Raw genomic sequence first — 27765 nt, 5'->3', positions numbered from 1 at the left:
ACCCCAGCCTCGACCTCCTGGGCTCAGGGGATCCCTCTGCCTCAGCCTCCCGAGTAGCTGGGACTACAGGGGCATGCTGCCACACCCTACTAATTTTTACTATTTTGGGGTCTTGCTATGTTGCCCAGACTGTTCTCAAGCTCCTGGGCTCAAACGAACCTCCTACTTCAGCCTCCCACACCTGCTGGTGAAAGGGCATGGACCATGATTATTATTATAAGCTTAAACAAAAAGGCATAATCATACTCTATTATTAGTTAATCAGTTAAAAAGCAATAGCACAGCCATTTCAGCTCATAAAGCTTTCAACAAAACGCAGCTTGCAGGTGCTTGCAGTTTCAGAGGAAGCCAGCCTTAGTTACAGGAAAAACCACGAATTATAGCTGCCCCTTACCACTAACATCCCCCAGTGACAGCCAAGTACTGAAAGGTTATCTGTAAAAGTTTCCAAATGTCTCAGCAACTTCCCCAGTTGACAGACCGTGGTTAACCTGAGGTCGGCTAGAACCATAAGGGCCAATCAAGTACCAAGGACTCTGGAAATCCCCCGCTATGCTCCCTCCCTTCTGTAACCGCAATAAAAACTGCTTGTTTGAAGAGCTCGGAGCCTCTGTGTGAGCTCGGCTGCACCGGCTGCCAGCAGAGGTCCAGGCTCGAGCTTGCGAAATAAAAACCCTTTTGAAATTTCATCGGAATTGGCTCTTGGTGGTCTCTTGGATCGAACTCTTGGCCACAACATTTGGGGGCTCGTCCGGGATCCCAGAGACCCCCTGGAGACCCCAGTCTGGAGGGTCTTCAGGCCGGCACTCGGTAAGTCGCTCCCGGGTAAGCGCGCTTGTGTTCAGTATCTTGGGTGGAGCACCACACTTCTGCTCTCTGTTCTGAGGTCGGCATTGGCTAGGCAGACGCGCTGGCAGGCCGCCGACTGGGGCTTGTGGGAGACGTCCCACAACCCCGTCTGGAAGATGAGGTCTTCATCTGTGGGGAAGGACAGAGTCTTTGACGATCTGTCTCACCCCTAGCTTCCTTTCAGATCTGTTTTCGCGGCCGCTGTCATTTGCCTTTTGTCATTTTCTTGTGTGTCTTGTTAATTGTGTTTGTTGTGACGTTAGTACTGACAAGTGAAATGGGACAGACGCAGGTGACACCGTTAACTCTTATGACTGATCATTTTCCAGAACTGAAGGAGAGGGCACACAATCTGAGCGTGGAAATACACAAGAAGAAATTTCGGGACTTGTGTGCCTCTGAATGGCCCACCTTTAATGTGGGCTGGCCACGAGAAGGGACTTTCCTAACGAGTGTTCTTTTACAGGTTAAGAGCATCATCCTTCAGAAAGGCTCCCAGGGACACCCGGACCAACTGCCTTATATACTGGTCTGGCAAGATGTACTGGAATCCCCACCCCCTTGGGTAAAACCCTGCCTTCCTACCCCAACCCAAACATTGAAAATGCTTGCCTTGCAGGAAAGGAGGATGGAACCTCTGTTGCCCCTGGGAGGTGAGCCGTCGCAGTCCCAGGAGAAGCTGAACCCCTTCCATAAGTTGTCAAAGAACCCCTTTTACCCAGTTCTCCCGGACTACAATGCAGAAGAAATGATCTCCCCCGCCATACCAATTAGCTCCCCCAGGGCCTTCAGCTCCACCGGCGCCACAACCCCAAAACGCTGCTGCTGAAGCAGGTCCAGGGGTAGCTGGGGATAGAAGACAGGAGGGGAGGTGGACGGGCTGGCCGCAGGGACTCGAAGAGTCGCCAGGGGGGCAGGCCCCGGAATAGGGGCTGCAGACTCCACGGTGGTCCTACCATTGAGAGTGGCCGGGCCTCTGGATGAGGCCGGAAACCAGCCTATGCACTACTGGCTGTTTTCTACTAGTGATTTATATAATTGGAAAACGCAAACGGCCGCCTTTTCTGAGAATCCTAGGGGCCTAATTAACTTGCTGGAAAGTGTTCTTTTTACCCACCAGCCCACTTGGGATGATTGCCAGATGTTGTTACAAGTGTTATTCACCACTGAGGAGAAGGAAAGAATCCAGACCGAGGCTAGGAAGCAGGTTCCAGGAGTAGATGGGCAGGCCACCACCAACCCAGACCTGACAAATGCAGCCTTCCCTCTTTCCCAACCCGGATGGGACTTTAACACGGCAGAAGGTAAGGAGAAGCTCCAGGTCTACCGCCAGGCTCTGATGGCAGGTCTCCAGGCAGCTGCTCGCAAGCCCACTAATCTGACTAAAGTATATAACATAAGACAGGAGAAGGACGAGAGTCCAGCCGCATTCTTGGAGCGTATTATGGAAGCTTTCCATCAATACACCCCAATGGATCCAGAGGCGCCTGAAACCAAGGCAGCTGTGATCATGGCGTTCGTCAATCAGGCGGCACCAGATATAAAAAGGAAACTACAGAAAGTAGAGAGATTAGGGGAATAGCCAAGGGAGTCCTGTTGCAACAAATTGGACCATGGAAAAGGCCGGTAGCATACCTGTCTAAAAAACTAGACCCAGTGGCTGCTGGGTGGCCCCCATGTCTGCGAATCTTCGCAGCAGTAGCCACTATGGTCAAGGATGCTGATAAAATTGCCATGGGAAAAGAATTACATATCACCGCTCCTCATGCCATTGAAGGCGTCCTGAAACAACCACCCGATCGGTGGATCAGTAGTGCCCGGTTAACTCATTATCAAGGCCTCCTATTAAATCCAGTTAGAATTCTGTTCCAGGCTCCGGCTACTTTAAACTCAGCCACCCTGTTGCCCAACCCAGATGAGGAAAGTCCCTTGCACGACTGCCAAGACATCCTGGCGCAAGTCCATGGGACACGAGAAGACCTCCGAGACCAGCCTCTAGCTAATGCTGATGAAACTTGGTACACAGATGGTAGCAGTTTTGTGCAGGATGGGACCAGGTATGCTGGGGCAGCAGTGACTACAGAAACTAAGACTTTATGGGCAGCGCCACTTGCAGCTGGGACCTCGGCACAGCGGGCTGAGCTCATAGCCCTCACAAAGGCCCTAACAAATGGGAAAAGGACAAAAAATAAATGTTTATACTGACAGCAGGTATGCGTTTGCAACCGCACACATTCATGGGGCCATCTATAAAGAAAGAGGGCTCTTAACGGCAGAGGGAAAAGCTATCAAAAATAAAACTGAAATTCTTGAGTTATTACAGGCACTCTGGTTACCTAAAGCCCTGGCCATAATGCATTGCCAGGGGCATCAGAAGGACGACACGCCAGTTGCGCAAGGAAACCGGTTGGCGGACACTGAGGCCAGAAAGGCAGCCCTTTCCGTGGACCATGTCTTAGTGACCACGCTGCCAGACCCCGGGCCCCTGGATCTACCCGAGAGCCCCAATTACACCGAAGAAGACTTAAAATGGATAAATGAACAACCTGGAGTTATGTTTTTAGATGGCTGGTGGTGGATCCAACACTGGGACGAGGAGCCCCACCAATGGGACGTCATCCTTCCAGAACAATTGGGTCAACGGCTGCTCATAAAAATGCACTGAAGCACCGACCTAGGGGCTAGAAAAATGGAGCAATGAATACGCCATGCAAAAATAATCATACCCAGTGCCCGCCAGGAAATTGATCGAATTGTAAACCAATGTCAGACCTGCAAGATTGTCAATGCAGCGACCCCAAAACAGAATCCGGGCACCAGACTTCGAGGAAACAGGCCAGGAGCTTACTGGGAAGTGGACTTCACTGAGGTAAAACCAGGAAAATATGGATACAGGTATTTATTAGTATTTGTAGACACTTTTTCAGGATGGACAGAGGCATTCCCAACCAAGAACGAGACGGCGCAAATAGTAGCCAAGAAGCTCTTAGAAGATTTAATGCCTAGATGGATTTCCAGTTCAGATTGGGTCAGACAACAGCCCTAGCTTCATTTCCAAGGTAATACAAGGGGTAGCCCAAGCACTGGGGGCGGATTGGAAACTACATTGTGCATATAGACCCCAGAGCTCGGGTCAGGTAGAGAGAATGAATAGAACCCTAAAAGAGACCTTAACCAAATTGGTCCGGGAGACTGGCGGGGACTGGGTGACTCTCCTCCCCTTTGCGCTATATAGGGTGCACAATTCACCCTATAAGCTAGGGTTTACTCCCTTTGAAATTATGTTCGGAGTACCCCCACCTATTGTACCTAACCTTAAATCAGAATTGTTAATTGATATAGATGATCAAAAACTCCTTTTTTCCCTCCAAACCCTACAAAGGGTCCATAAGCAGGTGTGGCCCAAATTAAAGGCCCTTTATGAAACTGGACTGCCGCCAACTCCTCACAACTACCGACTGGGGGACTGGGTGTATGTCCGACAGCACCAACATGAGACTCTGCAACCACGGTGGAAAGGACCCTATGTCGTGATCCTGTCCACCCCCACCGCCTTGACGGTGGAAGGCATCGCGTCTTGGATCCACCATACCCACGTCAAACCGGCTGACACCCCTGCTGTGCTGAAAGACTACACACCCAAATGGAGCAGCCAACTAGACAAGGACAATCCTCTAAAGCTAAGACTGCGTCACACCTCCTCTCCCTCTATTTCCTCCTGACGGGGCGGAAATCCCTATGTGCAGCCCCTAACCCCCACCAACCTGCAAATTTAACCTGGCAGGTTATAGATCTCTCCACAAACAATATTATCTGGCAAGCCTTGAAAATAACCCCCCAGAACACCTGGTTCCCTGTCATGACCGGGGATCTAACTCATTTCTATCACACTGCCGCTATGCAGCGAAAGCTAACCCAGGGAGGTACTAGCGGCAGGTACTGGTATTTTTATGTATGTCCGGGACATGATAAAGATCCAAATTGAAACCGCAGGGGACTAGATTTAGTGTTCCTGCACCAAGGTGGACTGTGCGCCGCATTGGGGGAAGAATGTTGTTTCTATGCAGACCATTCGGGAGTTGTAAAGGAGTCCATGGCCAAAGTCTGCGAGGGCTTAGCTAAATGGAAATTAGAACGGGAACAAAGACAAGGATGATTTGAAAGTCGTTTAATCAGTCTCCGTGGTTAACTACCTTATTGTCCACTATAGCGGGACCCCTCTAATCCTTCTGTTATTGCTTACTTTTGGCCCCTGCATATTAAATGAATTAATAGCCTTTATAAAAGCCAGAATTAGCACAGTGCAACTCATGGTCCTCAGGCAGCAATACGAGCAGGTACCCCTAGATGCCTTAGCCCTAAGAATCCAAGATTGAATTCACCCCATTCTCATGACAAGGGGGGAATGAAAGGGCATGGACCATGATTATTATTATAAGCTTAAACAAAAAGGCATAATCATACTCTATTATTAGTTAATCAGTTAAAAAGCAATAGCACAGCCATTTCAGCTCATAAAGCTTTCAACAAAACGCAGCTTGCAGGTGCTTGCAGTTTCAGAGGAAGCCAGCCTCAGTTACGGAAAAAACCACGAATTATAGCTGCCCCTTACCACTAACATCCCCCAGTGACAGCCAAGTACTGAAAGGTTATCTGTAAAAGTTTCCAAATGTCTCAGCAACCTCCCCAGTTGACAGACCGTGGTTAACCTGAGGTCGGCTAGAACCATAAGGGCCAATCAAGTACCAAGGACTCTGGAAATCCCCCGCTATGCTCCCTCCCTTCTGTAACCACAATAAAAACTGCTTGTTTGAAGAGCTCGGAGCCTCTGTGTGAGCTTGGCTGCACCGGCTGCCAGCAGAGGTCCAGGCTCGAGCTTGCGAAATAAAAACCCTTTTGAAATTTCATCGGAATTGGCTCTTAGTGGTCTCTCAGATCGAACTCTTGGCCACAACACTGGGATTACAGGTGTGAGCCTCTGAGCCTTCCCAGTTCACAGGATCTTGAAAGATTTCCTTTCCACAAGATATCACAGTGGTTCATTACATTGATGATGTATGTTGTGCTGATTGGACCCAGCATTCTAGACCCCTTGGTAAAAGACATCTGCATTGGCTGGGCTCGTTGGCTCAGCTTTGGGAGGCCGAGGTGGATGGATTCCCTGAGCCCACGGGTTCGAGACCCGCCTGGGCAACTTGACGAGACCTCATCTCTACAACAAATCAAAAAATTAGCCAGGCATGGTAGCCTGCTCCTGTAGTTCCAGCTAATTGGAAGGCTAAGGCGGAAGGGTCGCCGGAACCCAGCAGGTCGAGCCTGTGGTGGCCGGGAGCGTGCCACTGCACTCCAGTCTGGGCAACAGTGAGACTCCAACTCAAAAAAAAAAAAAAAAGACATCTGTGTGTCAGCATTAGAAATAAATCTGGGCCGGGCATGGTGGTTCAGGCTTGTCATCCCACACTTTGGGAGGTCAAGGTGAGAGAATTGCCTGAGCCCACAGGTTCAAGACCAGCCTGGGAAACTTGGTGAGACCTCATCTCTACAATAAATCAAGAAAAATTAGCTGGGTGTGTGGTGGCACATGCATGTAGTTCCAGCTACCTGAAAGGCTGAGGCGGAAGGATCGCCTGAGCCCAGCAGGAGGAGGCTGCAGTGGCCACGAGGCTGCACTTCATTCCAGCCTGGGTGACAGAGTGAGACTCTGACTCAAAAAAAAGAAAGAAAGAAGAAAGGAAAGAAATCTGACCAGAATTCAGAAGCCTTATACTTCGGTGAAATTTCTAAGGGGACTGGGCTCAGTGGTTCAGTCTGTAATCCCAGCATTTTGGGAGGCCAAGATGAGTGGACTGCCTGAGCCCAAGGGTTCAACACCAACCTGGACAACTTGGTGAGACCTCATCTCTACAACAAATCAAAAATTAGCCAGTTGTGGTAGGGCGCACCTGTAGTTCCAGCTAATTGGAAGCCTGAGGTGGAAGGATCGCCAGAGCCTAGCAGGTTGACACTGCAGTGGCCATGAGCGTGCCACTGCACTCCAGCCTGGGCAACGGAGTGAGACTCCAACTCAAAAAAGGAAAAAAGAAAGAAAAAAGGAATTTCTAGGGTTCTGGTAAGATGAGGCATGCTGAGACACCCCTTCCTAGGTGAAGGACACGGTGTTGCCTCTGGCCTCTCCTACAACGGCGAAAGAGGTCCAGTTCCTAGTGGGCCTCCGGGCTGTGGAGGCAGCGTATTCCTCATCTGGGTGTGCTATTCCAGTTCGTTTACTGAGTGACCCCAAAAGCTGCCAGTTTGGGGCAAGGCCCAGAATAGGCCCTAGTGGAGACCGAACACTTCGCCATGGGCCAGCAAATTCCTGTGTGACCTGAGCTCATGAACTGGGTGTTATCTGGCTCACCGAACCGGCAAGCTGGGTGGACACAGCAGCACTCCATCATCAAATAAAGTGCTGTATGCATGACCAGGCCCAAGCCGCCCCTGAAGCTGCAAGTAAGCTCCGTGGGGCGGCCCGATGCCCATGGTCCCCACCCCTGCTTCAGGCTTCCCGCCAGCACCTATGGCTTCATGGGAAGCCCCTGCCACCTGGTGACACAGGAGGAGAAGACTCAGGCCTGGTTTCCAGTTGGCTCTCAGGATATGTGGGCATCACCCCAAAGCGGACAGTGACGGCACTCCAGCCCCGCTCTGGGACGTCCCTGCAGGACAGCGGTGAAGGGAAATCCTCCTAGCGGGCAGAAATCTGAGCAGTGCAGCCGCTTGAGCACTTTGCTGGGCAGGAGAAGTTGCTGGATGAGAGATTATATGTCAATTCATGGGTCGTTCCCATTGATTTGGCTGGATGGTCCGAAACTTGGAACATGGGTGAAGACAAATTTGAGGAAGAGGTATGTAGATAGACCTCTCTGAATGTGGAGAAGAGATGAAGATATTGGACCGGGCATGGTGGCTCACACCTGTCATTCCAGCACTTTGGGAAGCCAGGGCAGGAGGATCACTTGAGCCCAGGAGTTTGAGGCCAGCCTGGGCAGCACAGCGAGAGTAGAACATGGAAGGCCCCGAGCTGACCTCTGTGCTGGGCCCTGATGGACCCTCTGACCTTGCCTGGTGTCTCAGATTCCCAGCCTGGACTGTTTCAGAACTGCTGTCAACACATACATGCTCAGTGATTGACTGCTCAGACCAGCCAGAGCCCAGGGTGGAGGTGGGGGTGACCGGTGAAGGCTTCTGGGAGTTTCTGTGTTTATATATGTTTTAATACACAAATACTTACCATTGTGTTACAGCTGCCTGCAGTATTCAGTATAGTACTTGAAAGGGTAAGCTGAGGCAAGGTGGGCCGGTACCATGGAAATAATGCAAGACAGCAACAAAGAGGAAAATGGAAGAAAGTAAAGTTTATCACTCACCTTTCACCAGACGAAAGGGGACTGGCACTCAGGCGAAGGTGGCGTGGAGGCTGGAAGGCAGGAGTGTCTGAGGGTCTTTCAGCCCAGGGAGCCTTATCGCTTACTGATCCATCGATAGATCTATCTAGCAAGAGACCAAGCGTGTTTATTTTCTACTGGACCCTCAGAATTACATAGATGGTCCTATATATTCTGATAATTTTCTCCTAAGCTTCTATCAAAATCTAGAAGTTTAAAAGAACTAGAAGGAAGAAATGAGTTTGTTCAATAGTAAATCATTGCTTCTTCGCCCTTAAAGGCTAAAAGAATGAGGAGTACATAGAATCCCACATAGCTAGTAATGTTCACATGCTCCAGATTACCGGATTATGTTCTTTAACTGGCTGCCCTGCACTTTATGACAGTATGAAAGGAAAGCTGAACTCATCTAAGAAACCTCTTCAAATCGAACGTAGTCTTGATGCACAATGTTTTCCTCAGCCTGGTCATATTTCAGAATTTAACTTAAAGCACAATTACAGAGAATGAGCATTTTGCATGCCTTCATCAAGGCTTTTGCTTAAAACACACCCAAGGGAAATAGGTTCTGTTGCTGAGGTGACAGGCTTTTCTCAGTTAGCACCTGTTGATGTTCTGAAGGCCAAGGACTAAAGTAGATTACCCCCATCTGAACATTTAACTTTCAAGCTCTACCATGCATTTATTTGAATGAGAGCTTTCATCTCAGTTTCAAAAGGGATAAAATGTGTAGGAGATGAAATGTATAGATGACTTACTTTGATGTCCTGAAATAGGGATTTTCCATATCGCTCTTTGTATCGTTTTCTTATGGTCGGCAGGTCTATTTCACTTCTGGCAATTAGAATCCTGATTATAGTTTTATTATGGAAACCCAAGTCCTAAAAGATACAGAAGGGGGGGAATAAGCAGACAGTACCTTAAAGTCAGCCTAACCCAAGTGGACACACCCCTTTTCTGTGGCCATTTGCTCTTCTTCCTGTGTTTTTCAAACACGGACATCACTGTCCACACAGCCTCCAAGTCACATCCCGAGAGTCACCTCTGTGACTTCTCCCTTTCCCTCGCTGCCTTCTTACTGCGAACTATTCTCGCCTATTTTACTTCTTAAATGCCTTGTCATCTCTGTTCCAGTGCCATGGCCTTGACTCTGACCCTTCTAATTTTACCCTGATTCTCAATGGTTTCTCCCTTTTTTCAGCCTTGTTGACCTTCGCCTTGCCTCCTTCATGCTGCTTTATAGAGTGCAAATCTGGTCATGTGGTCTTTCTCGGTAAAAACTCGTCCTGGGGGGAAGACATTCTGAACTCTGTTAGATGAAAGTTGATATGTCTGAGAAAGACAGCAGTAGTATTTTCACTTTATAGTCTGGTCACTACTGAAAAGCTACAAAAATTAGAATTCTAGGTGTTTCAAATATTTCTGATTTAAATTAAAATACAAAATCAATGCCTACGTACTGGCTCCCAAAATATTACTGCTTAAAAAGTTTCAAATTACCTTTTCAAATGGAGTAAAGGTGACATCTAGCGGCCAGAAAACATAATCTAATTTTCGATGTCAATGTTTGGGTTCAGGTCTACTAACAAACTTTTCCTAATTTGAGATTATTAAAATGATTGATCTAACTAAGTATCCAAATTGAAACTGGAAATTATTCACTTAGAATGCACTTGAGAAAAATACAGAAGATTTATTTGGTAAGGGTAGTTACAGCAGCTTTTTGACAAATATTGAACATTCAAGGTCCTCAAAAATTTGATTACATGTACGTGTAATCCTTCTCTTTACCTCCAAGCCATTTGTGAGTACGCAGATCTTTCTTTTGCCTTTTAATGTACACACAGCAAGAATAACATTTTTATTTGTTATTAGAATAAGTAGCCCTGGATTTGAGCATAATTTGTATCAAGGTAATTGTGATTTTTTTTTTCATCGTTATTTTAAAGTGAAGCTTCATTCCGCTGTTGCAGTGGTTGGTTTTTTGGAGAAAGAAACTATTGCAATCATCCTCCAGTTTTACTCAATATTTCAAATAAATTTGTAACCAAATCAATTTTTCTCCTTGAAAACAGAATAAACGAGAAGCAAGACAATGAACATTGATCTTCCTCCTGTTTCTTGAGGTTACACAGTTCTTCTTGTGCAAAAACTTTAAAAAATACTTTGCACAACATATATAATAAAATACTCTTACTATTAGCGTATTTTCCCAGCATAATGACTGCCTTTAAGAAATAGTAAAAATTACTTTGAGGATAAAATTGATTCTTAAAAATACTGTACTTTTGATTTTTTATAATTTTCTCTGAGCTTATAAGGCTATGACATATACAGAATGATGTATATGAGATCTTTTTCTTTTTGAGTCGGAGTCTCACTCCATTGCCCAGGCTGGAGTGCAGTGGCATGCTCACGGCCACCACAGCCTCCATCCACTGGGCTCCCGCGATCTTTCCGCCTCAGCCTTCCAAGCAGCTAGAACTACAGGCATGTGCTACCATGCCTGGCTAATTTTTGATTTATTATAAAGATGCAGTCTGAAGATGGGTTCAGGCTGGTCTTGAACCCCTGGGCACAGGCAGTCCTCTCACCCTGGCCTCTCAAAGTGCTGGGATTACAGGCGTGAGCCACTGCAGCTGGCCGAGATCTTTTTCTAAGTAGGTTTCATGCACGTTTGGATAAGGTGTGCAGTATGAGATGCACTTAAGTGCTTGTTTTTATTTGAAAAGAATGCTTCAAAGTATATGTGACTGAAAATCACACTGAAGTAAAAAGAAAATTATCTTCTAATTACAAAAAATAGATTTAGAGTTTACTATTGTCTAGTTATCCCTTTAAGTAATTTTTTAAAATAACACTTGATGTTTAAAAATAACCATTGACATTATTTTGTGTTTTTAAACTTTGGGAACACAGCGATTTCTTCCTGAGAGTTTGTAACATTTGACATTTTCTGCTGGATGCCGTGTGTTTTGCACTTGCATAAGTGTGATGTGAGGATCTTTGGAAATAAACAAAAACATTTGAATGTACCCGTTTCTGCAAATGCTAAAAAAACAACCATACACATACACAACAAACATATGGGGGAGATAGACCCCAAAGAGCCATACTTAAGCACCTAGATTTGGTACAGGAAGAAGAACATAATTTTTATTTGATAGGTCTTATTTTTGATGTATAACACATTTTTTCACTTGGGCATATTTTCTTTGAAATGTCTGTATTTACATACAAGTTCAAAAATAGGAATGAATATTTAAATAGTGAAAGTTAAATCAGTCCTTGGAAAATACAGACACGATTTGAGGAGAAAGGTTTAAAATACATGGATCTTACTTACATGGATTGCACTATATAATCTACAGGCAAAATAACCTGGTTTGTCTCGAACACAGAGAACTTTGAGAAATCAGAGAGAAAAGAAACATTAAGGGAAACAATGTTTATTTTATTCAGAATTTAAGAAACAATGAGAATCTTTCTTTCTATTACAATCCTCACATTATAACGTCAACAATTAGAAAAATGGTAGCACTATAACCCACAGAAAAAATTACAAAGCAACAATATTTTAATCATGGAGATTTTTCACTCGGTCTACTTCTTTCTTTTTCTTTTTCTTTTTCTTTTTCTTTTTCTTTTTAGGTGGAGGAGTCCCACTCTGCTGCCCAGGCTGGAGTGCAGTGGCATGCTCACGGCCATCGAAGCTTCGACCTGCTGGCCTCAGGTGATCCTTCCACCTCAGCTTTCCTAGTTTCTGGAATTACAGGTGTGCACCATCACACCCAACTAATTTCTTTATTTACTGTAGAGATGAGGTCTTGCCATGTTGCCCAGGCTGGTCTCGAATCCGTCGGTTCAGGCAACCCTCTCGCCCTGCCTCTCAAAGTGCTGGGATTACAGGCGTGAGTGACTGTGCCCAGCCCACTTGGTCTATTTCTATTACTTTCTATTTCTGCTAGTTCCTTCATCTATACTAGTGAAAAAAATGTATCCTCTTTATCTGAAAATTAAATAAATAGAGCTTCAAAGAGATGTCAGTTTCATCACTATTTAGATCTTTATTATTGTAAGGTTCAATGTGACGTCTTCCTCACGTAATTCATTCATCTTAAGTGCTATTTTTAGTCTCTTACAGACTTGTGAGTAGATTCGAAGTCTCTTAAGGAGACACTGTATGAACCCTAACTCTAGACCAGTTTTTGAAGCCATCTAATCAAAACCACTGTGGCATTAGAACAACCTAGAACGTGGTTGACAGTTGTCCTTGATGAAAATCAGTTGATGATTGGAGACATTCTATAGTGTTTATTTGAATAAGTACACAAGTCAATACATGAATGAATAATGTATGAGAGTCTATAACTTTTAGCCAAAATTAAACCATGATGGTGTTTCTCAGTAGCTTACAGTGAACCCCATAATCACTCTTTAGTCACTGCTCCTTGAAAGCAGGGACTTCTGTTGTTTTTGTCATTGTTTCACTGTTCCATCCACAGTTCCTAAATCAGTGGCCAGAACAGTAGATGCTCAAAAGATGTTAATTGAATGAACGAATCGGTGAAAATGTTTTTGGGTATTTCTGACGTCTTCTATCTCCTCTTGCTTACCCATTGCATCATAGTAGGGGTTGAGAGTGGAAAGAGAGCTCTTGAGATTCTGACATGAGTTCTAGTCTTACCTGTTGGTCATAAGTTGATAGGTTTTGGAGCACTCACCCTCTCTAGGCTTTGTTTGTAAAATGAGGGGTTTTGACGTACAGTTATTAAATTTTGTTGAGAATTTACTGGAATCGATGCACCTTATTCTCAGAAAAATACAGACACAGACTATTTTAGGTGTTCCACCAAACCATTTTTATGGAACCCTAGCTTAAAATTCCTTTGCTAGACGATCTATAAAATTATCTTATTTCTTAGCTCTCACACCCATGTATGTCTCTGCCATTCTAGGAACGACAAGCCACAAAATTCATTTAACAAGTGTCTAAGTGACTACTTGATACATATTTGCTATGGGGATATTTTATGATTCTTCCTTTCTAGCCCCCGAAATGTATGCTGTCAAGTCACAGCACGACACAAGATAAAGCACAGGTGTTTCCATTGTAGCTTTCATGAATAACTATTGCTGTTTTTCCCTCTGCAGAAGGGTGTCTTTTCTTATTTAGGAAGGAATGGCACTTTCTCAATAGCCTGAAGAAATCACCACTGAGAAACAAAGTAAATCTCATTTATGGTAGAATTTACTCCTGAAAACAAATGTATTAGAGAAGGTGACAAAAACAAAAACCAAACCTTTTTCTCTAGGAGAGAAAGAAATCACATGGCTGGCTAGTGTCTGCTCCTGAACAAGGAAATGGAAGTCAGTAAATATAAAACTGATTCAATAGTATGAGAACCTAAATCCTGAGAGAGAGCCCGACTTGAATGAAATGACACCCTTTCCTAACAGCTGCTTCGACTTTCATGTGAGGAAACAGAATTCCCAGATGCTCTCTCTCAGGAATTAGGTTCTCACACTATTGGATCAGTTTTATACTTACTGACTTCCATGTCCTTGTTCAGAAGCAGAAACACACCAGCCATGGGATTTCTTTCTTTCCTACAGAAAAAGGCTTGGTTTTTGTTTTTGTCACCACCTAATACATTTGTGTGCGGGAATAAACCCTACGGTAAAAGATACTTACCTTGTTCCTTAGTGGTGATTCCTTTAGGCCATTGTGAAAGTGCCATACCTCTCGAACCCTCCTGTAGTGGCTCAGCCTGTCATCCCAGCACTTTGGGAGATGAGGCGAGAGGATTGCCTGAGCCCTGGGGTTCAAGACCAGCCTGGGCAACTTGATGAGACCTCGTCTCGACAATAAATCACAAAACCTAGCCGGATGTGGTGGTGCGTGTCTGTAGTTCCAGCTATTTGGAAGGCTGAGGGAGAAGGATCACCTGGGCCCAGCAGGTCGAGGCTGCGGTGGCCATGAGCGTGCCACTGCACTCCAGCCTGGGCGACAAGAGTGAGACACCAACTCAAAAAATAAATACATAAAGTCATCAGGCTGCCAGTTTAACACACTGTATCAGCAACTGATGTATTCTTCCTCTGTTGCGTTTACATCCTTTTAAATAGTACAATTCAGGGACAGTGATTTGATTAAAGTCTACTCACGTACCTTTAATTCAGTCAGATCCAGGCAGCATTGATTGTGGAATAAAAGGTCTGCTATACTCCAGATAAATATTAACTTACCAATTGCAACTAGCAGCTCCTGAAAATATCCGTCATAACATTCATTAATGGCATCTACAATGTCTTGCCCAGAGATATTTTGAAATTCCTGGAAAACTTTGACAAATTGAAATAATTTAAAGGAGATCTTGTAAATATGACAAATTGAAAGGACAAATATTTATTAGATTGCTATACCTAAGGAAAAGACGGTCTCTAAAATAACTAAAAAGACTACTATCAGTTATGTTTGATATAACTATTATTTGAAATAAATACGAATATTCCAAGTCAGTAGACTCAGCATAAATCTTGAACTTCAGAGACCTGGGAAAAAATTGCCATGTCTATCTAATGGGACCCCCCAGCTCACTTCAGACTTAAAGTCAGGGGAAACACACAACCAATCATCCAGTCATTCTCTATGCACCACTTGTTTAGGACATAGTAATAGTCAGCCAGACTCATGTCAACAGCTAACACTCTACCAGAGGTTAAATACGGAAATTACGTTTAAAAGTTCTCTGAGTGATAAATAAAATAGTGGTAGTAAAATCTGTGAAGAGCACTCTAAGAAATATGAAATCACCTGTAGGGGCACAGACTATAGTACGACAACTTAGATTTGTGCTAAATTAAGCTTCCTTATTTCAAGAACTTACTTACCTGGCTTTATTCCAGGCAACTTTTCGTTCTCATCCATTCTTACAGAAAATTAAAGACAAGAAGATGTTGTTGTTGTTATTATTATTATTATCTCTAGCTGACATATAAGGAATAGAGGTGGAAGCTAGGTTAGGGTGATCATCTTTCAAAAATTTTTATAGACTTTGTGTGTTTTATTTAGGGAAAAAAGTTATTTTGGTCTGATGTGACAGCTCATACCTGTAGTCCTAACACTTCGGGAAGTTGAGGTGGGAAGATCACTTGAGCCCAGGAGTTTGAGACCAGCCTGGTCAACACAGTGAGATTCCATCTCAAAAAAAAAAAAAAAAACCCGCCTAGCATGGTGGTACATGCCTGTTGTCCCAGCTACTGAAGAGACCGAGGAAGGTAAGATGGTTGCTTGAGACCAGGAAGTTGAGGCTGCAGTGAGCTATGATTGCACCTCTGCACTCCAGCCTGGGGACAGAACAAGACTCTGTCTCTAGGAAAGAGAGAAAAAGGCTGGGCGCAGTGGCTCAGCCTGTAATCCCAGCACTTTGGGAGGCCGAGACGAGAGGATTGCCTGAGCTCAGGGGTTCGAGGCCAGCCTGGGCAACTTGTTGAGACCTCATCTCTACAATAAATCCCCCCCTCCCAAAAAAACTAGCCAGACGTGGTGGCATGCATCTGTAGTTCTGGCTACTTGGAAGGCTGAGGCAGAAGGATCGCCTAAGTCCAACAGGTGGAGGCTGCAGTGGCCGTGAGCATGCTGCCGCACTCCAGCCTGGGTGACAAAAGTGAGAATCCAACTCAAAAAAAAAAAAAGAAAGAAAGAGAAGAAGAAAAATGGTTTTTTTTAAATAAGGTACAATGGTTTGGGGGAAAGTGCAAACCAACAGGAGTGCATTCTCTGAGACCAATAAGGCACACTCAATTTCACATAAATCATCTCATCAATAATAATGACCTTAACACATATAGATTGGTTAAATTAAGTGCATTGTATACTTTTTTTTTCTGAGTCAGCGTTTCATTCTGTTGCCCAGGCTGGAGTGCAGTGGCATGCTCATGGTTATTGCAGCCTCGACCTGCTGGGCTCAGGTGATCCTTCCGCCACGTACCTGGAACTACAGTTGTGCCACCACACCCAGCTAATTTTTTTTTTTAACTGTAGAGATGAAATCTCCCCCACGGTGCCTAGGCTCAGGCAATTCTCTCACCTCTGCCTCCCAAAGTGCTAGGATTCCAAGTATGAGCCACCTTGCAATGCCATCATATACTTTTCAAGACAACATAGGAAATATCTAATATATTTGAGTAAGTTCCTTCTTAAAAACAGAAAAATTTTTAAATGCTCCTTATTTAAAACTCACATAATTCCATCGCTGGAAAACATGAGATAATAGGGAAAACGTCATTCCTCGGTAGTGTCACTAAATGAGGCAATTTTGTGCTTTAAAAAAATCAAAACAAGTGCTTTGAGATAACTGACTCTGCCGTCTGTCTTTGGGACGTGTCCGCCTTTTCCCTGGTGACTACTTGCGTTTCATTACACAATCGAGTGAGTATTACAACATCATGGAATAGCTGGAAAGAAGCCCCGTCAGCGATGACCCAGCCACAGCTGCTGGTAACTAGGAAATATCGACTATATTTGAGTAAGTTCCTTACCAGAAACAGAAAATTTTTTAAATGTAAAAATCTGCATAATTCAGTTATTGGAAAACACGAAATAACAGGGAAAGCGTCGTTCCTCAGTAGTGTCACTAAATGAGGCAATGCTGTGTACACAAAACTCAAAGCCAGTGCTGCGAGATAACTGACTCTGCCGTCGGTCTTTGTGACGTGTCCTCCTTTTTCCTAGGTGACTACCTGCTTTTCACCCTGTCATCGAGTGAGTATGAGGACACCACAGAATGGCTGGAAAGAAACCCCGTCAGCGATGACCCAGCCACAGCGGCTGGTAACTCTTGTTGCACAGGATCATCTGCAGCATGGTTTTATGTTCCCCCGTCCTCTGCTGCAGGCTTCCCACAGGACCTGAAACGTCACACGGCCGGGAAGGCGCATCAGAACCACCACAGCCCATTTCACAAAGGGTCTTTGTGGCCCGACGGAGAGCAGGTTCTAGTTACTATCGCATCCTTAGCTGCACTAACAGGGTCTGTGTTTCCTTCCTCTCTGGTTCCCTGAAAAGTAAGCACAGGTTTCTTTTGTAAATGCTCTTACTCGACAACCCGTATGGAACTGGTGGGACAAAAATCCTTGAACCACCGAACACTCAGTCATTCCTGGGGCATTCTGTCATTACTTGGAGTAAGACGGTTTCCATATATTGAATATTTTTGGTTTGGTTTGGGTTGGGTTTTTTGTTTGTTTGTTTGTTGTTTGTTTTTTGTTTTGAGTCAGAGTCTCACTCCGTCACCTAGACTGGAGTACAGTGGCATGCTCACAGCCACCGCAACCTCGACCTGCTGGGCTCAGGTGATCCTACCACCTTAGTCTTCCAAGTAGCTGGAACTACAGGCATGCGACACCATGCCCGGCTAACTTTTTGATTTATTGTAGAGACAAAGGCTCACCAAGTTGTCCAGGCTGGTCTCGAACCCCTGGGCTCAGACAATCCTCTTACCTCCGCCTCCCAAAGTGTTGGGATGACAGGCGTGAGCCATCGCACCTGGCCAATATTTTGCTTTTTAAATGTGGTTCTTTGGGTTTACTTTTGCATGGTAGCAGTGATAATCTTTGAAGGCCATGGAGGTGTTTTTTTTTTCACTTTTCCAAGCCTCTGTGCAGCATCCTATCCTCCATCAAACTGAGCATCCACTATTTGGCAGTGGGTGGTAGGAATGGGATTTAACATTGAGGAAAACTGCACAGAGAAAGTTCACCTCTGACTTGCAAAGTAGGACTTATGCAACAACAAAATAGTCATGGAATACAGACTTTGTGCAGCGAGAACAGTCTGTAAATCAGTTTGACTCCCAGCCCTTTACCATGTGAAGAACAGACACAGTTGTGTCCAAAAGGAGGGAAGGAGGGCTAACCAACACAGGACCACCCTGAGGATGATAAGGTCAAGAAGGGAAGAAGAGGTAGGGAAGGCATTAAACTTCCTTATGTCGGAACTCAGACAGTTTATTAAACCCCTCCTTTTGGATCACAATCTGCAGGGAGCCCCCCCAACTATGCTGAGAGAAAAGTGACAAAACTGAGGGTACAGTGACTTCTGCCTCATCACCATTAGGACTCTAGAAATGGCCACCTGCAGTAAATTCAATGAGACAGCAAGACTGGGCAGGGACGTTCTTAAATACAATATCCTGAATTAGCCTCACTCCCTAAGTAGCATCAATCCTATTGCTTCTGATGCAGGAATTTGCACTGTAGTGAGAATTAGTGGGGGAGCTTGCCACACAGAGTTGTTTATGATCATGGCAGAGACAAAGTATTTCAACAGCCAAGGGCTGCAGGTGAACCACATTGGCTAGAACTGTGTGAGACCTTAGGGGGTTTCCTCAGCTACTCTGTGAGTAAAGGTAAGTCTAAATCATTATAAAAGACTCCTTGGCTCTGACCAAACTGAGTCAGAAAAAGGATCAGCTGTTAGTTTGGGTAGCCAATGCTGAGAAGAGCCCACATCCTGGCATCAATATCTCGTGTATTACACCTTCAGAATTGTCCTTCCATTCAAGACCAGCAAAGATGCAGAAAATCTTCTAATGATCTGAAGACACTATAACCTTCCTGTTGCCAAGTCACCTCATAAACCACATACACGTCATTCCACCAAGGGCCCTCTTGGAGAGATGGAGAAATGGCTAGAAATCTGAGAGTTGAGTACATCATCCAATGAAAGTATAAGATTGAACGTGTACCCACACTGACAGTTCAAAGTATAACATAGATTAAATTTACCATTTTAGATGAAATATTAATGTTTTTTCCTTGCTAACCAGATCTAGAGGCAACTGAGAAAGTACAAATTATTCATAGAGAAATATATAAGCCACATTTGTAGCCCTGGAAAATTTAATATGTTTAATCAAAAAGCTAAATGTCATCTAAAGATGAACAACTGATCGGAAATAGACATGAGTCTGTCAGATACATCTCTACCCCCTCAATTTTCTTTACTTCAAATATTAAGTGACTAAGAGTGCACATATGCAATTCTTATTTTTAAACTCTGTGTATTACATTTAAAGAGTGAAAGCATTTTACTAAGTGGTAAGACTGTGGGTGTTCTTTTATTTTCAAGTCATGAAAGTACTGGGATGCAGGGACCATTCCTTACTTTGGAGAAACAATAAATGGGCCTAGAGATAGAAAGTGAATCGTCCAAAGTCTGGTGGTTAGAGAAGAATGACTGTTAGATTTTGGTGGTTATCTGGCTCTCTGCTCTACCATACTCTTCCTTAAAAAGCTTATTTTCAGACAATCTCCTCTGCCACCTTTCAAATTCTCTTGTATGGTTTTAATTTTGACCAAGCAACAAATAACTGAAAACAATCAATATCTATATCCTCTGTGAATATGTAGGCCATTTATGTAATAAAATATCATGGTCATTCTTAGTCTTCATCTTAGTTGAGCTGTCAATAGGATTTTACGCAATTGGCACTCTCTTCTTGCTGGACTTTCATCATTTGGCTGCCAGGGTCCTGTATCGCTTTTTCTTTCCTTTTATTTCATCAGTTATTCCTCCATGTCGTGAACTGGTTCCCCTTACTTTTCCATCTCTTAATTTTGGAAGGTCTTGGTACTTAGCTTTTTATCATCTTTCATGAGTATTTATACTCATTCTCTTGGTAAACTTATTTATTCATATGGCTTTGAATTCCGTCTAAATTGTAATGATACCCAAGTTTACAACTATAGCTGAGATCTATTATCTGAACTTCACTTCACATGCGTGTATTCCAATTGCCAACTCAACATCTCCGTTTGATTTTTCTAGTCTACATATCAGATTCAGCATTTTCAAAATCCAGTTCCTGGTTTTGCTACACATTAAAACCCTTTTATAATTTCAGGCTTCCCATCTCACTCTCTCTTTTCTATTGCTCAGACTGAACACTGATAAAAACATTGATTCTTTTCTCTTTTTTTGTTTTGTTTTGTTTTGTATTCCACATCCACCAGTGCTCTCATATAGATCTTGGCTTTATTGCTGATGCAGTCTCCTCACAGGGTTGTTTCTACCCTTATTTCCCTAAGGTCTTTTCTCAATATTGCATCAATTGTGATTATTCTGAAGCATAAGAACACATCATTTCTTTACTCAGAATCCAGCAATGACTTCCTCTCTCCCCCATTTCACTTGGAGTAAAAGCCAAAGTCTTCACAATGTCTGCAGGGTTTGACATCATCTCATCACCACTTTCTACTTGGCTATTCTCTTGCCTTAGACATTCTCTCTAGCTATATCCTTTGCCTGGAACATCCAATCATACATACTCGTTGGTTCGCTCACTCTTTTATTCCAACCCTTGCTCAAATCTCATCTTCTTAATGAGACGTGCTCTGGCCAACCTATAGAAGGCTGCAACCTGGCCAATGTGCCCAGACCTCCATTTCCTCTCCCTTTACCCTGCTCTGCTATAGCTTTTTGCACCTTCTAGCATTCTATATCATGTACCTGTGCATTCTGTTTATGTTCAGTTGTCCATATTCTCTTGCTGGCATATAAGCGTCCTAAAGGATAAGATCTGTGTCTCTTTTGTTCACCATCAATTCTCAATTATCTAAAATTGTGCTTGGCATATTGTAAGTGTTGGAAAGGTTAAAAAAAAGCTTTTAGATAGCAGTCTTCAAAGATCAATAAGTAGATGAACATTTAACTTAAATTGGTGCCCATCTGTTTATTTTTCTATGCAGTAAATTTCCAAGAACACTTTAGGAAGACAGGTGGGTTTCAAAATGTGAATAAGTTAGTTTGTGATTTGACTTTTTCCAGGAAAGCAGAGTCGATCAGATTTTGTAATGTAATGAGCCTAACTTAGTCACATGGTGAGTTTAATTGATGTAAATGTCAAAGAAATAAATAAATGAGTACAGAATTTGTTTTGGAAGCCAGATAAAAAAGTAAAGGGAAGAAAAGAGGGAAGCTAACAATTTGGTTGAAAATATTGGGAGCAGATTAACTGACTATAAGATGATTTTGAAAGCTGATGTCAATAACATCCCCAGAGGCCTTACTGTACAAGTTTAAGAAACTGTCATAAGAGGAATTTTAAAAGCTAAGGTAAGGAGTAAGCACCAAATTAGGTAGGTTTTATGCTTTGTCTTTCTGAAAACATTGATCATCTCTAGTACGATTTGCACGTATTGATTAATTAATCTTCAAGTGACTAATTTTTCATTATCTGACAGATAATTTGATCTTTCATAAATCTGTGTGATAGAAGCATGCAGGAAGTGTTGCGAGCCAGTTTAACGATGGGCATTAGTTTTCGAGAAGAACAAGTTCCAGCTCAGTTGTTTCCTTCTAAGAAATACTCCTGTCAGGAAACACTTGTAGATTAAGTAAAAAAAATCTTCTCTCCTGGAAAATATGACAATGATTTTCAACACTTTCCATTTCATAAAGACCTTTAGACTTCCTGTGCTACAATTCCCCATTCTCTATTACTTAAAAAAAAAGGATACATCTGAATTTTAATGACGTTAAAAAGATGAAAGTCACGGACAAGCTTTCCTTTGATTCTGAAAGTGAAGATACACTTTCATTTTGGATATAACAACTCAGTTATAGGAACAGAAGAATTATAGAACATTTGCATTGGGAAGAAACTGAAATACAAGAAGAAAAATCCGTTCACATCCCTTGATTTACAGAGCCAAAACCTGAATCTTAGCACACAAGAATATAATAAACTTTGTTAATTTTCCTTGGCTTCTTATGAAATCTAAGTTTTGATTTCACCCTCACTTCTTGGTATTCTACACTGAAAAGGAAATTTTACTATATTTAAAAGTGTTCTAAGGTTAAACACACACACACACACACACATACACACACACACACACACACACACACACACGCTTAATGTTCCAACTCTAGAAATCAAGCTTAAGAAAAAATACTTATGGACCACAAACTGAAAGAAGCCTTGATCATGGTTTGGAGGAGAGCTTTATGCTATTAAAAACTCTATTAAGCCGGGCTCGGTGGCTCAGCCTGTAATCCCGCGCCTTTGGGAGGCTGAGGTGAGTGGATTGTCTGAGCCCGCGGGTTTGAGACCCGCCTGGGCAGCGAGACCTCATCTCTACAATAAATCAAAAAATCAGCCGGGCGTGGTAGCACGTGCCTGTAATTCTGGCTACTCGGAAGGCTGAGGCGAAAGGATCGCTGGAGCCCAGCAGGTCGAGGCTGCGGTGGCCGGGAGCGGCCACTGCACTCCAGTCTGGGCGACAGAGTGAGACGCCAACTCAAAAAAAACACAAAACTCTATTAATATCATTACCTTAACTTTGTAGCAACTTGGATGGACTTAAAGTCTATTATACAGAATGATCTATCACAGAAACAAAGAACTGAGTATCACATGTTCTTACTCATAAGCAGACAATGAACAATTATCACAATACTATAAGAAAGGGATTGGCAGTCGTGGGAAACTGCCCGGGGAGGGGGTGGGAGCGCACCTCAACAACCAAGACACCTGCATAATGGACATTTGTAGACCTAACCCTGAATCGGGGCCCATATCTTTGAAATAAAAATTTTAAAGAAAAAATTGAATTTTGTATCACCTGGCAATAAATGGAATTTTCAGTTTGTATTCCAATCTGGCATATATATTTATTTATTCTTTAATTGACTCATGCAAAATATATGTTAAATACAGTATGAAGTTTTTTATTACAGCAAGCACACATGAAAGAAAATTGTATTTCCTTGGTTTGGACATGTCAATCCACCAAAAATAAAGAAGATATCAAAAAAACATAATAAAATAAGAAAAATTAAGTATTAATTTAAACTTGCACACTGCCACTGATATTTTAAAGGAATCATGTATTATTAATAACCATTTTCTCACTTTAACTATTTTCTTTGTACAGACTAGGCCCAGACAGGGTAGAAACAATTCTTAACTTTAACTTTTTTTTCTTGAAATGATAAAATATTTTAACTTAGCCGGGCTCGGTGGCTCAGCCTGTAATCCCGTGCCTTTGGGAGGCTGAGGTGAGTGGACTGCCTGAGCCTGCGGGTTCGAGAACCACCTAGGCAACTTGGTGAGACCCCATCTCTACAATAAATCAAAAAACTAGCTGGGCGTGGTAGCGCGCACCTGCAGTTCCAGCTACTTGGAAGCCTGAGGTGGAAGGATCACCGGAGCCCAGCAGGTCGAGGCTGCGGTGGCCGGGAGTGGCCACTGCACTCCCAGTCTGGGTGACAGAGTGAGACTCCAACTCAAAAAAAAAAAAAATTTTAACTTTTGAGATAAAATTGTCCATTAAAAACCTTTGCAGAACAAAAAGAAATACAAAATTTCTCTAGCTAAAGATTCAAAAACTTGCAAATTTGGGAGAAAATCAGTATATGCCATAGGTTTAGACTCCTGAATGGCTGGAGAATTTTCTGCATTTTTTTTTTTCCTGACTTGAAAATTTCCATTTTCCTGTTTATTCTACAATCTCATCTGGGACTGCAAGATTTCGATCTAACAACAATCACTGCTAGAAAATGGCTAGTAAGAGAATCTGAGCAATAAAGTAGAGGAATTCTTAATAGTTTTTTCCTTGACTAGATATATGTCCCTTTCCTCCTGATAAATTTTCTGATTGTTTCTTGTATCACTGCAGCAGATATTCAAGACGCAACTGATTGATTTGATCAACACAAACTCAAAGAGAGGAATGGAATTACAGATATTAAAGGGATGCAAAGAAAAAAACTAGTTTGAGAGAACAAATCAGGTTCTCTTAATTTAAGTCACAAGTGAGGCACTAACTACAAGTTTCCTTCTGTTTGTTATGACAAATTATCATGACATGAGCAATTACAAGATCTTCTTGATCACTTTACATTCTGCTCAAAAAATCCCCAGTTTTATTTTCTCTCTGATAATATAATCACCAAGCAACTTTTATACACTGGTATTCTTTGGCCAGGCTCAGCCTGTCGTCCCAGCGCTTTGGGAGGCCAAGACAAGTGGGTGGTGAGAGCCCGCGGGTTCGAGACCAGCCCAGGCAATTTGGCGATACCTCGTATCTACAATAAATCAAAAATTAGTGAAGCAAGGTAGCTCACGCCTGTCGTTGCGGCTACTTGGAAGGCTGAGGCAGAAGGATCTTTGGAGCCCAGCAGGTCGAGGCTGCAGTGGCCATGAGTGTGCCACTACACTTCAGCCTGGGTGACGGAATGAGACTCCCATTCAGTAAATAAATAAATAAAGCATAGCTAAAAACTCAAAGACATTTTCCTTTTAAAAGTACTTTTAAGAAAGAATGCATTGCATTTTCTTCCTTTTTTATGTATGCTTTCCTTTTGGAAATTCTCTTTGTGCTTAATATAATCATCCTCATAAGTTTTTTGTTTATTGGCAAATACATCTTCAACATTACCATCTTCTGTTGAACATTTGTTTTTCTTGATGGCAGTGTTTAATTATCTTTCTCAACTTTGATGTATACTGATTACTGATTGTAAAACTTGTTTCTGCTTTTTTGAGACAAACACCTGGACTATATTTTGCTGCCACCCTTGGCATTAAGCAGGGCTACTCGAAGGAGGTTTAGCCAATGAAATTTGAGCAAGAATAACATTCATCACAACAAAGCCCTTAAAAACTCCCAGGAACGATCCTCCATTGTCTTTCTGCTTTGGCAGGTTGAGGACAGGCATGATGAACTGAAAAGCCAAGGGAGAAGGTGGAAAGAGACTGAGATTCTGGGTCACTTCGTGGAGTAGAGTGCTCCTTGATCGGCAGCACCTGTCCTAGAATTCCTGTGAGCTTGAGGAATGGTGTTTATTACTTTATGCTTTTAGCCATGCATTATAAGAAAAAGATGAGCTCAGTAAATCATTGGCTGGTTTTCAAGCAGAAATTAAAGAGAAGAGAGGGAAAGTTTAGAAATTTGAGCCCTCTAAGAGTTCTAAAGGGAAATCACTTACTGGTTTCAAGCAATGTGAGCTGAGACTTGAACAGAGTTTGAAACGCAAGAACTTTTAATGACTCAGTTCTGCAGTAAGAACCAGTCAATTTTGTTGTCTGAGAGAATCTTCAAGAAATTGTTTTTGGGTTGTGAAAAAAAAGAGAGGCAGTAATGGGGTTACAAGGATGCAAAGAAAGTAAGTCACATTGGAGAAATGTATCAGGAAAGAATTTTGCCTGTGGTTAAGTGGTATATGGAACTACTTGAATGCAAGCAGATCCCAATTCTTCTAAATTTTTTTAAGGATTCTCATTTTCAAAGACATTTACAAACTCTGATGAAAGAAAAGTGGGTTCCTCAAGATGTAAACTCCTAGGCCTCTGAATTTCCGAATTTGAGCTGTGAAGAGGTGCAACCCTCAAGAAGGACATGCAGATGCTTCTTGAATTACAGTGGAGTTACCCGCTGATAAATCACTGTACGCTGAAAAGTCCCAAGTTGAAAATGCCTTCAATACACCCAACCTGTCAAACATCATATGCTAGCCCTAGTCCACCTTAAACGTGTTCAGAACACTTACATTAGCCTACTCTCGGGCAAAATCATCTAGCTCAAAGCCTATTTTACAGTTAAGTCTTGAATATTTTACGTCATTTATAGAATGTTGTCCATTACGTCAAAGCCACAATAATTTTGTACCGTTGTAGACTCAACAAATCATAAGTCAAACAATGAAAAGTCAGGGACTAAGGACTGCCTGCATGCCACAGATAAAGCCAAGAAGGATAATGAACAAGGAAGAATTTCTTGTTTGTCAACAATAGCCACAGAAATGTTTAGGTTACAAACAAATTCAGGAACTCGTTGGCGACAACTGGCCCAAAGTGGTTCAGAGAAAAGAAAGAATAGACAATGGTCTGTTATGTACTTTTATCTGGTTCTCTGACTTCTCTCCTAAGAGTACAGGGCCCTGAGTTTCTGAGGGTCCTAGGAAGGAGTCTCACCCTAGTATCTTTTCTCTGGACTCTAGATCTTCCTCTGTCATAGGCACCACTCTTCCAACTTTATTCTCACTAAAAAAAACTTTCATCTATTATTTTTTTCTTTAAAGGCAATGAAACCTTTTCTTACTTTCACATTCTCACATACAAAATTCTATCTGCTTTTAGGTTTTGGTGAAATTTCCTTTATGTATAAAGGTTTGGAGATTTAGAAACTTCTTTCATTTCAAACACACACACACATGCATATGACACCCAGCCAAACCAAGCCAAACCAAACCAAAATATTGGCTTTTGAGACATTCCCTAGCTGTGGGCTTCTAAATTCTTTTAGCAATTAAGAGCCAAACACTGAATCTTTCTCCTTTCTCAATAGAATGACAGGCACACTCAAGAATATGCATTGAACAAAAGATAATCGTATCTTTAGAAATATTCGCATTGCGATGCTAATTTGTGGGACGTTTAAAGAAATAGTAACCGAAAGGAAATAATTACATATAATGTAGTTCGTACAGAAACATAAGGCATGACAAAATCTAATTTTAATTTGAAGTGATGTTCCTTTCGAGCAATAGGTATAGTCCCACAGAATTTTTACTGGCGAGACGAAGGATCACACGCTGGCACTTGGAGTCTGGAAGATTCAATCAAGTTCTGAATTTCTATTGGTTAACTTTTTAGGCAACCAGAGAGCTAGAGCCTTACGCTTTTGACTCTGTGTCTGCTTTTCTGAAGTGTTTATAAGGATACTCATATTACAGTGTTTATGGTTGTTAAATGAGAAATACACTTATCCTGTCACACAGTATTAGGCACACAGTGGGAGCTCAGAAAAGACCTCAAAGGTGAAATTGATTTCTAATTAGAATTATAAGTCATGACTAATTTTTTAATCCTTTAACTCCCCTGAAATATATAATTATTTATACATACATGTATATTTTATATTATTTAATTCTTTATACATATATGTATACTTTATAATCATTTTAAGTGTGGCAGATTTTTAATTTTTGAGAACAGAGCTGGCTCATTATCAATACTTGTCTTTATACCCAACTCAAGTTCCTAGTTGAGAGCTTCGAACATGGCTGATACTCAGCAGATGTTTTTATACAGAATTTACGGTAGTGCTGTCATATGCTGGAGTTTTCTGTCCCATTTTTTGAAAATGACATGCATCTATTTTTTTTTTTTTTTTTTGAGTTGGAGTCTCACTTGGTCGCCCAGACTGGAGTGCAGTGGCTGCTCCCGGCCACCGCAGTCTCGACCTGCTGGGCTCTGGCAATCCTTCTGCCTCAGCCTTCCGTGTAGCCGGAATAACAGGCATGAGCTAATGCCCGGCTGATTTTTTGATTTATTGTAGAGATGAGGTCTCGCTGCCCAGGCGGGTCTCGAACCCGCGGGCTCAGGCAATCCACTCACCTCAGCCTCCCAAAGGCGCGGGATTACAGGCTGAGCCACTGAGCCCGACTGCATCTATATATATATATATTTTTTTTTTTTTT

The 27765-nt window shown here is 42.6% G+C and overlaps 1 protein-coding gene across 1 annotated transcript in view; it reads right to left on the bottom strand.

Annotated features, from left to right (window-relative positions):
• Positions 1-841: 841 nt before the first annotated feature.
• The window catches only part of LOC103270740 (annexin A10-like), a 27330-nt gene continuing 406 nt past the window's right edge, over positions 842-27765 (bottom strand). Inside the window, 9 exon segments of the mRNA XM_021717685.1 lie at positions 842-978; positions 1617-1825; positions 8256-8305; positions 9032-9154; positions 11620-11678; positions 14523-14618; positions 17094-17168; positions 17171-17186; positions 17282-17335. Of these exon segments, the coding sequence (XP_021573360.1) occupies positions 842-978; positions 1617-1825; positions 8256-8305; positions 9032-9154; positions 11620-11678; positions 14523-14618; positions 17094-17168; positions 17171-17186; positions 17282-17335 (819 nt within the window).

Source organism: Carlito syrichta, unplaced genomic scaffold, assembly GCF_000164805.1.
Source record: "Carlito syrichta isolate Samal-C Ts95f unplaced genomic scaffold, Tarsius_syrichta-2.0.1 Scaffold309916, whole genome shotgun sequence".
Taxonomy (NCBI): Eukaryota; Metazoa; Chordata; class Mammalia; order Primates; family Tarsiidae; genus Carlito; species Carlito syrichta.
Note: the sequence above shows the minus strand (reverse complement) of the source record. Positions and strands in the feature narration are given on the sequence as shown.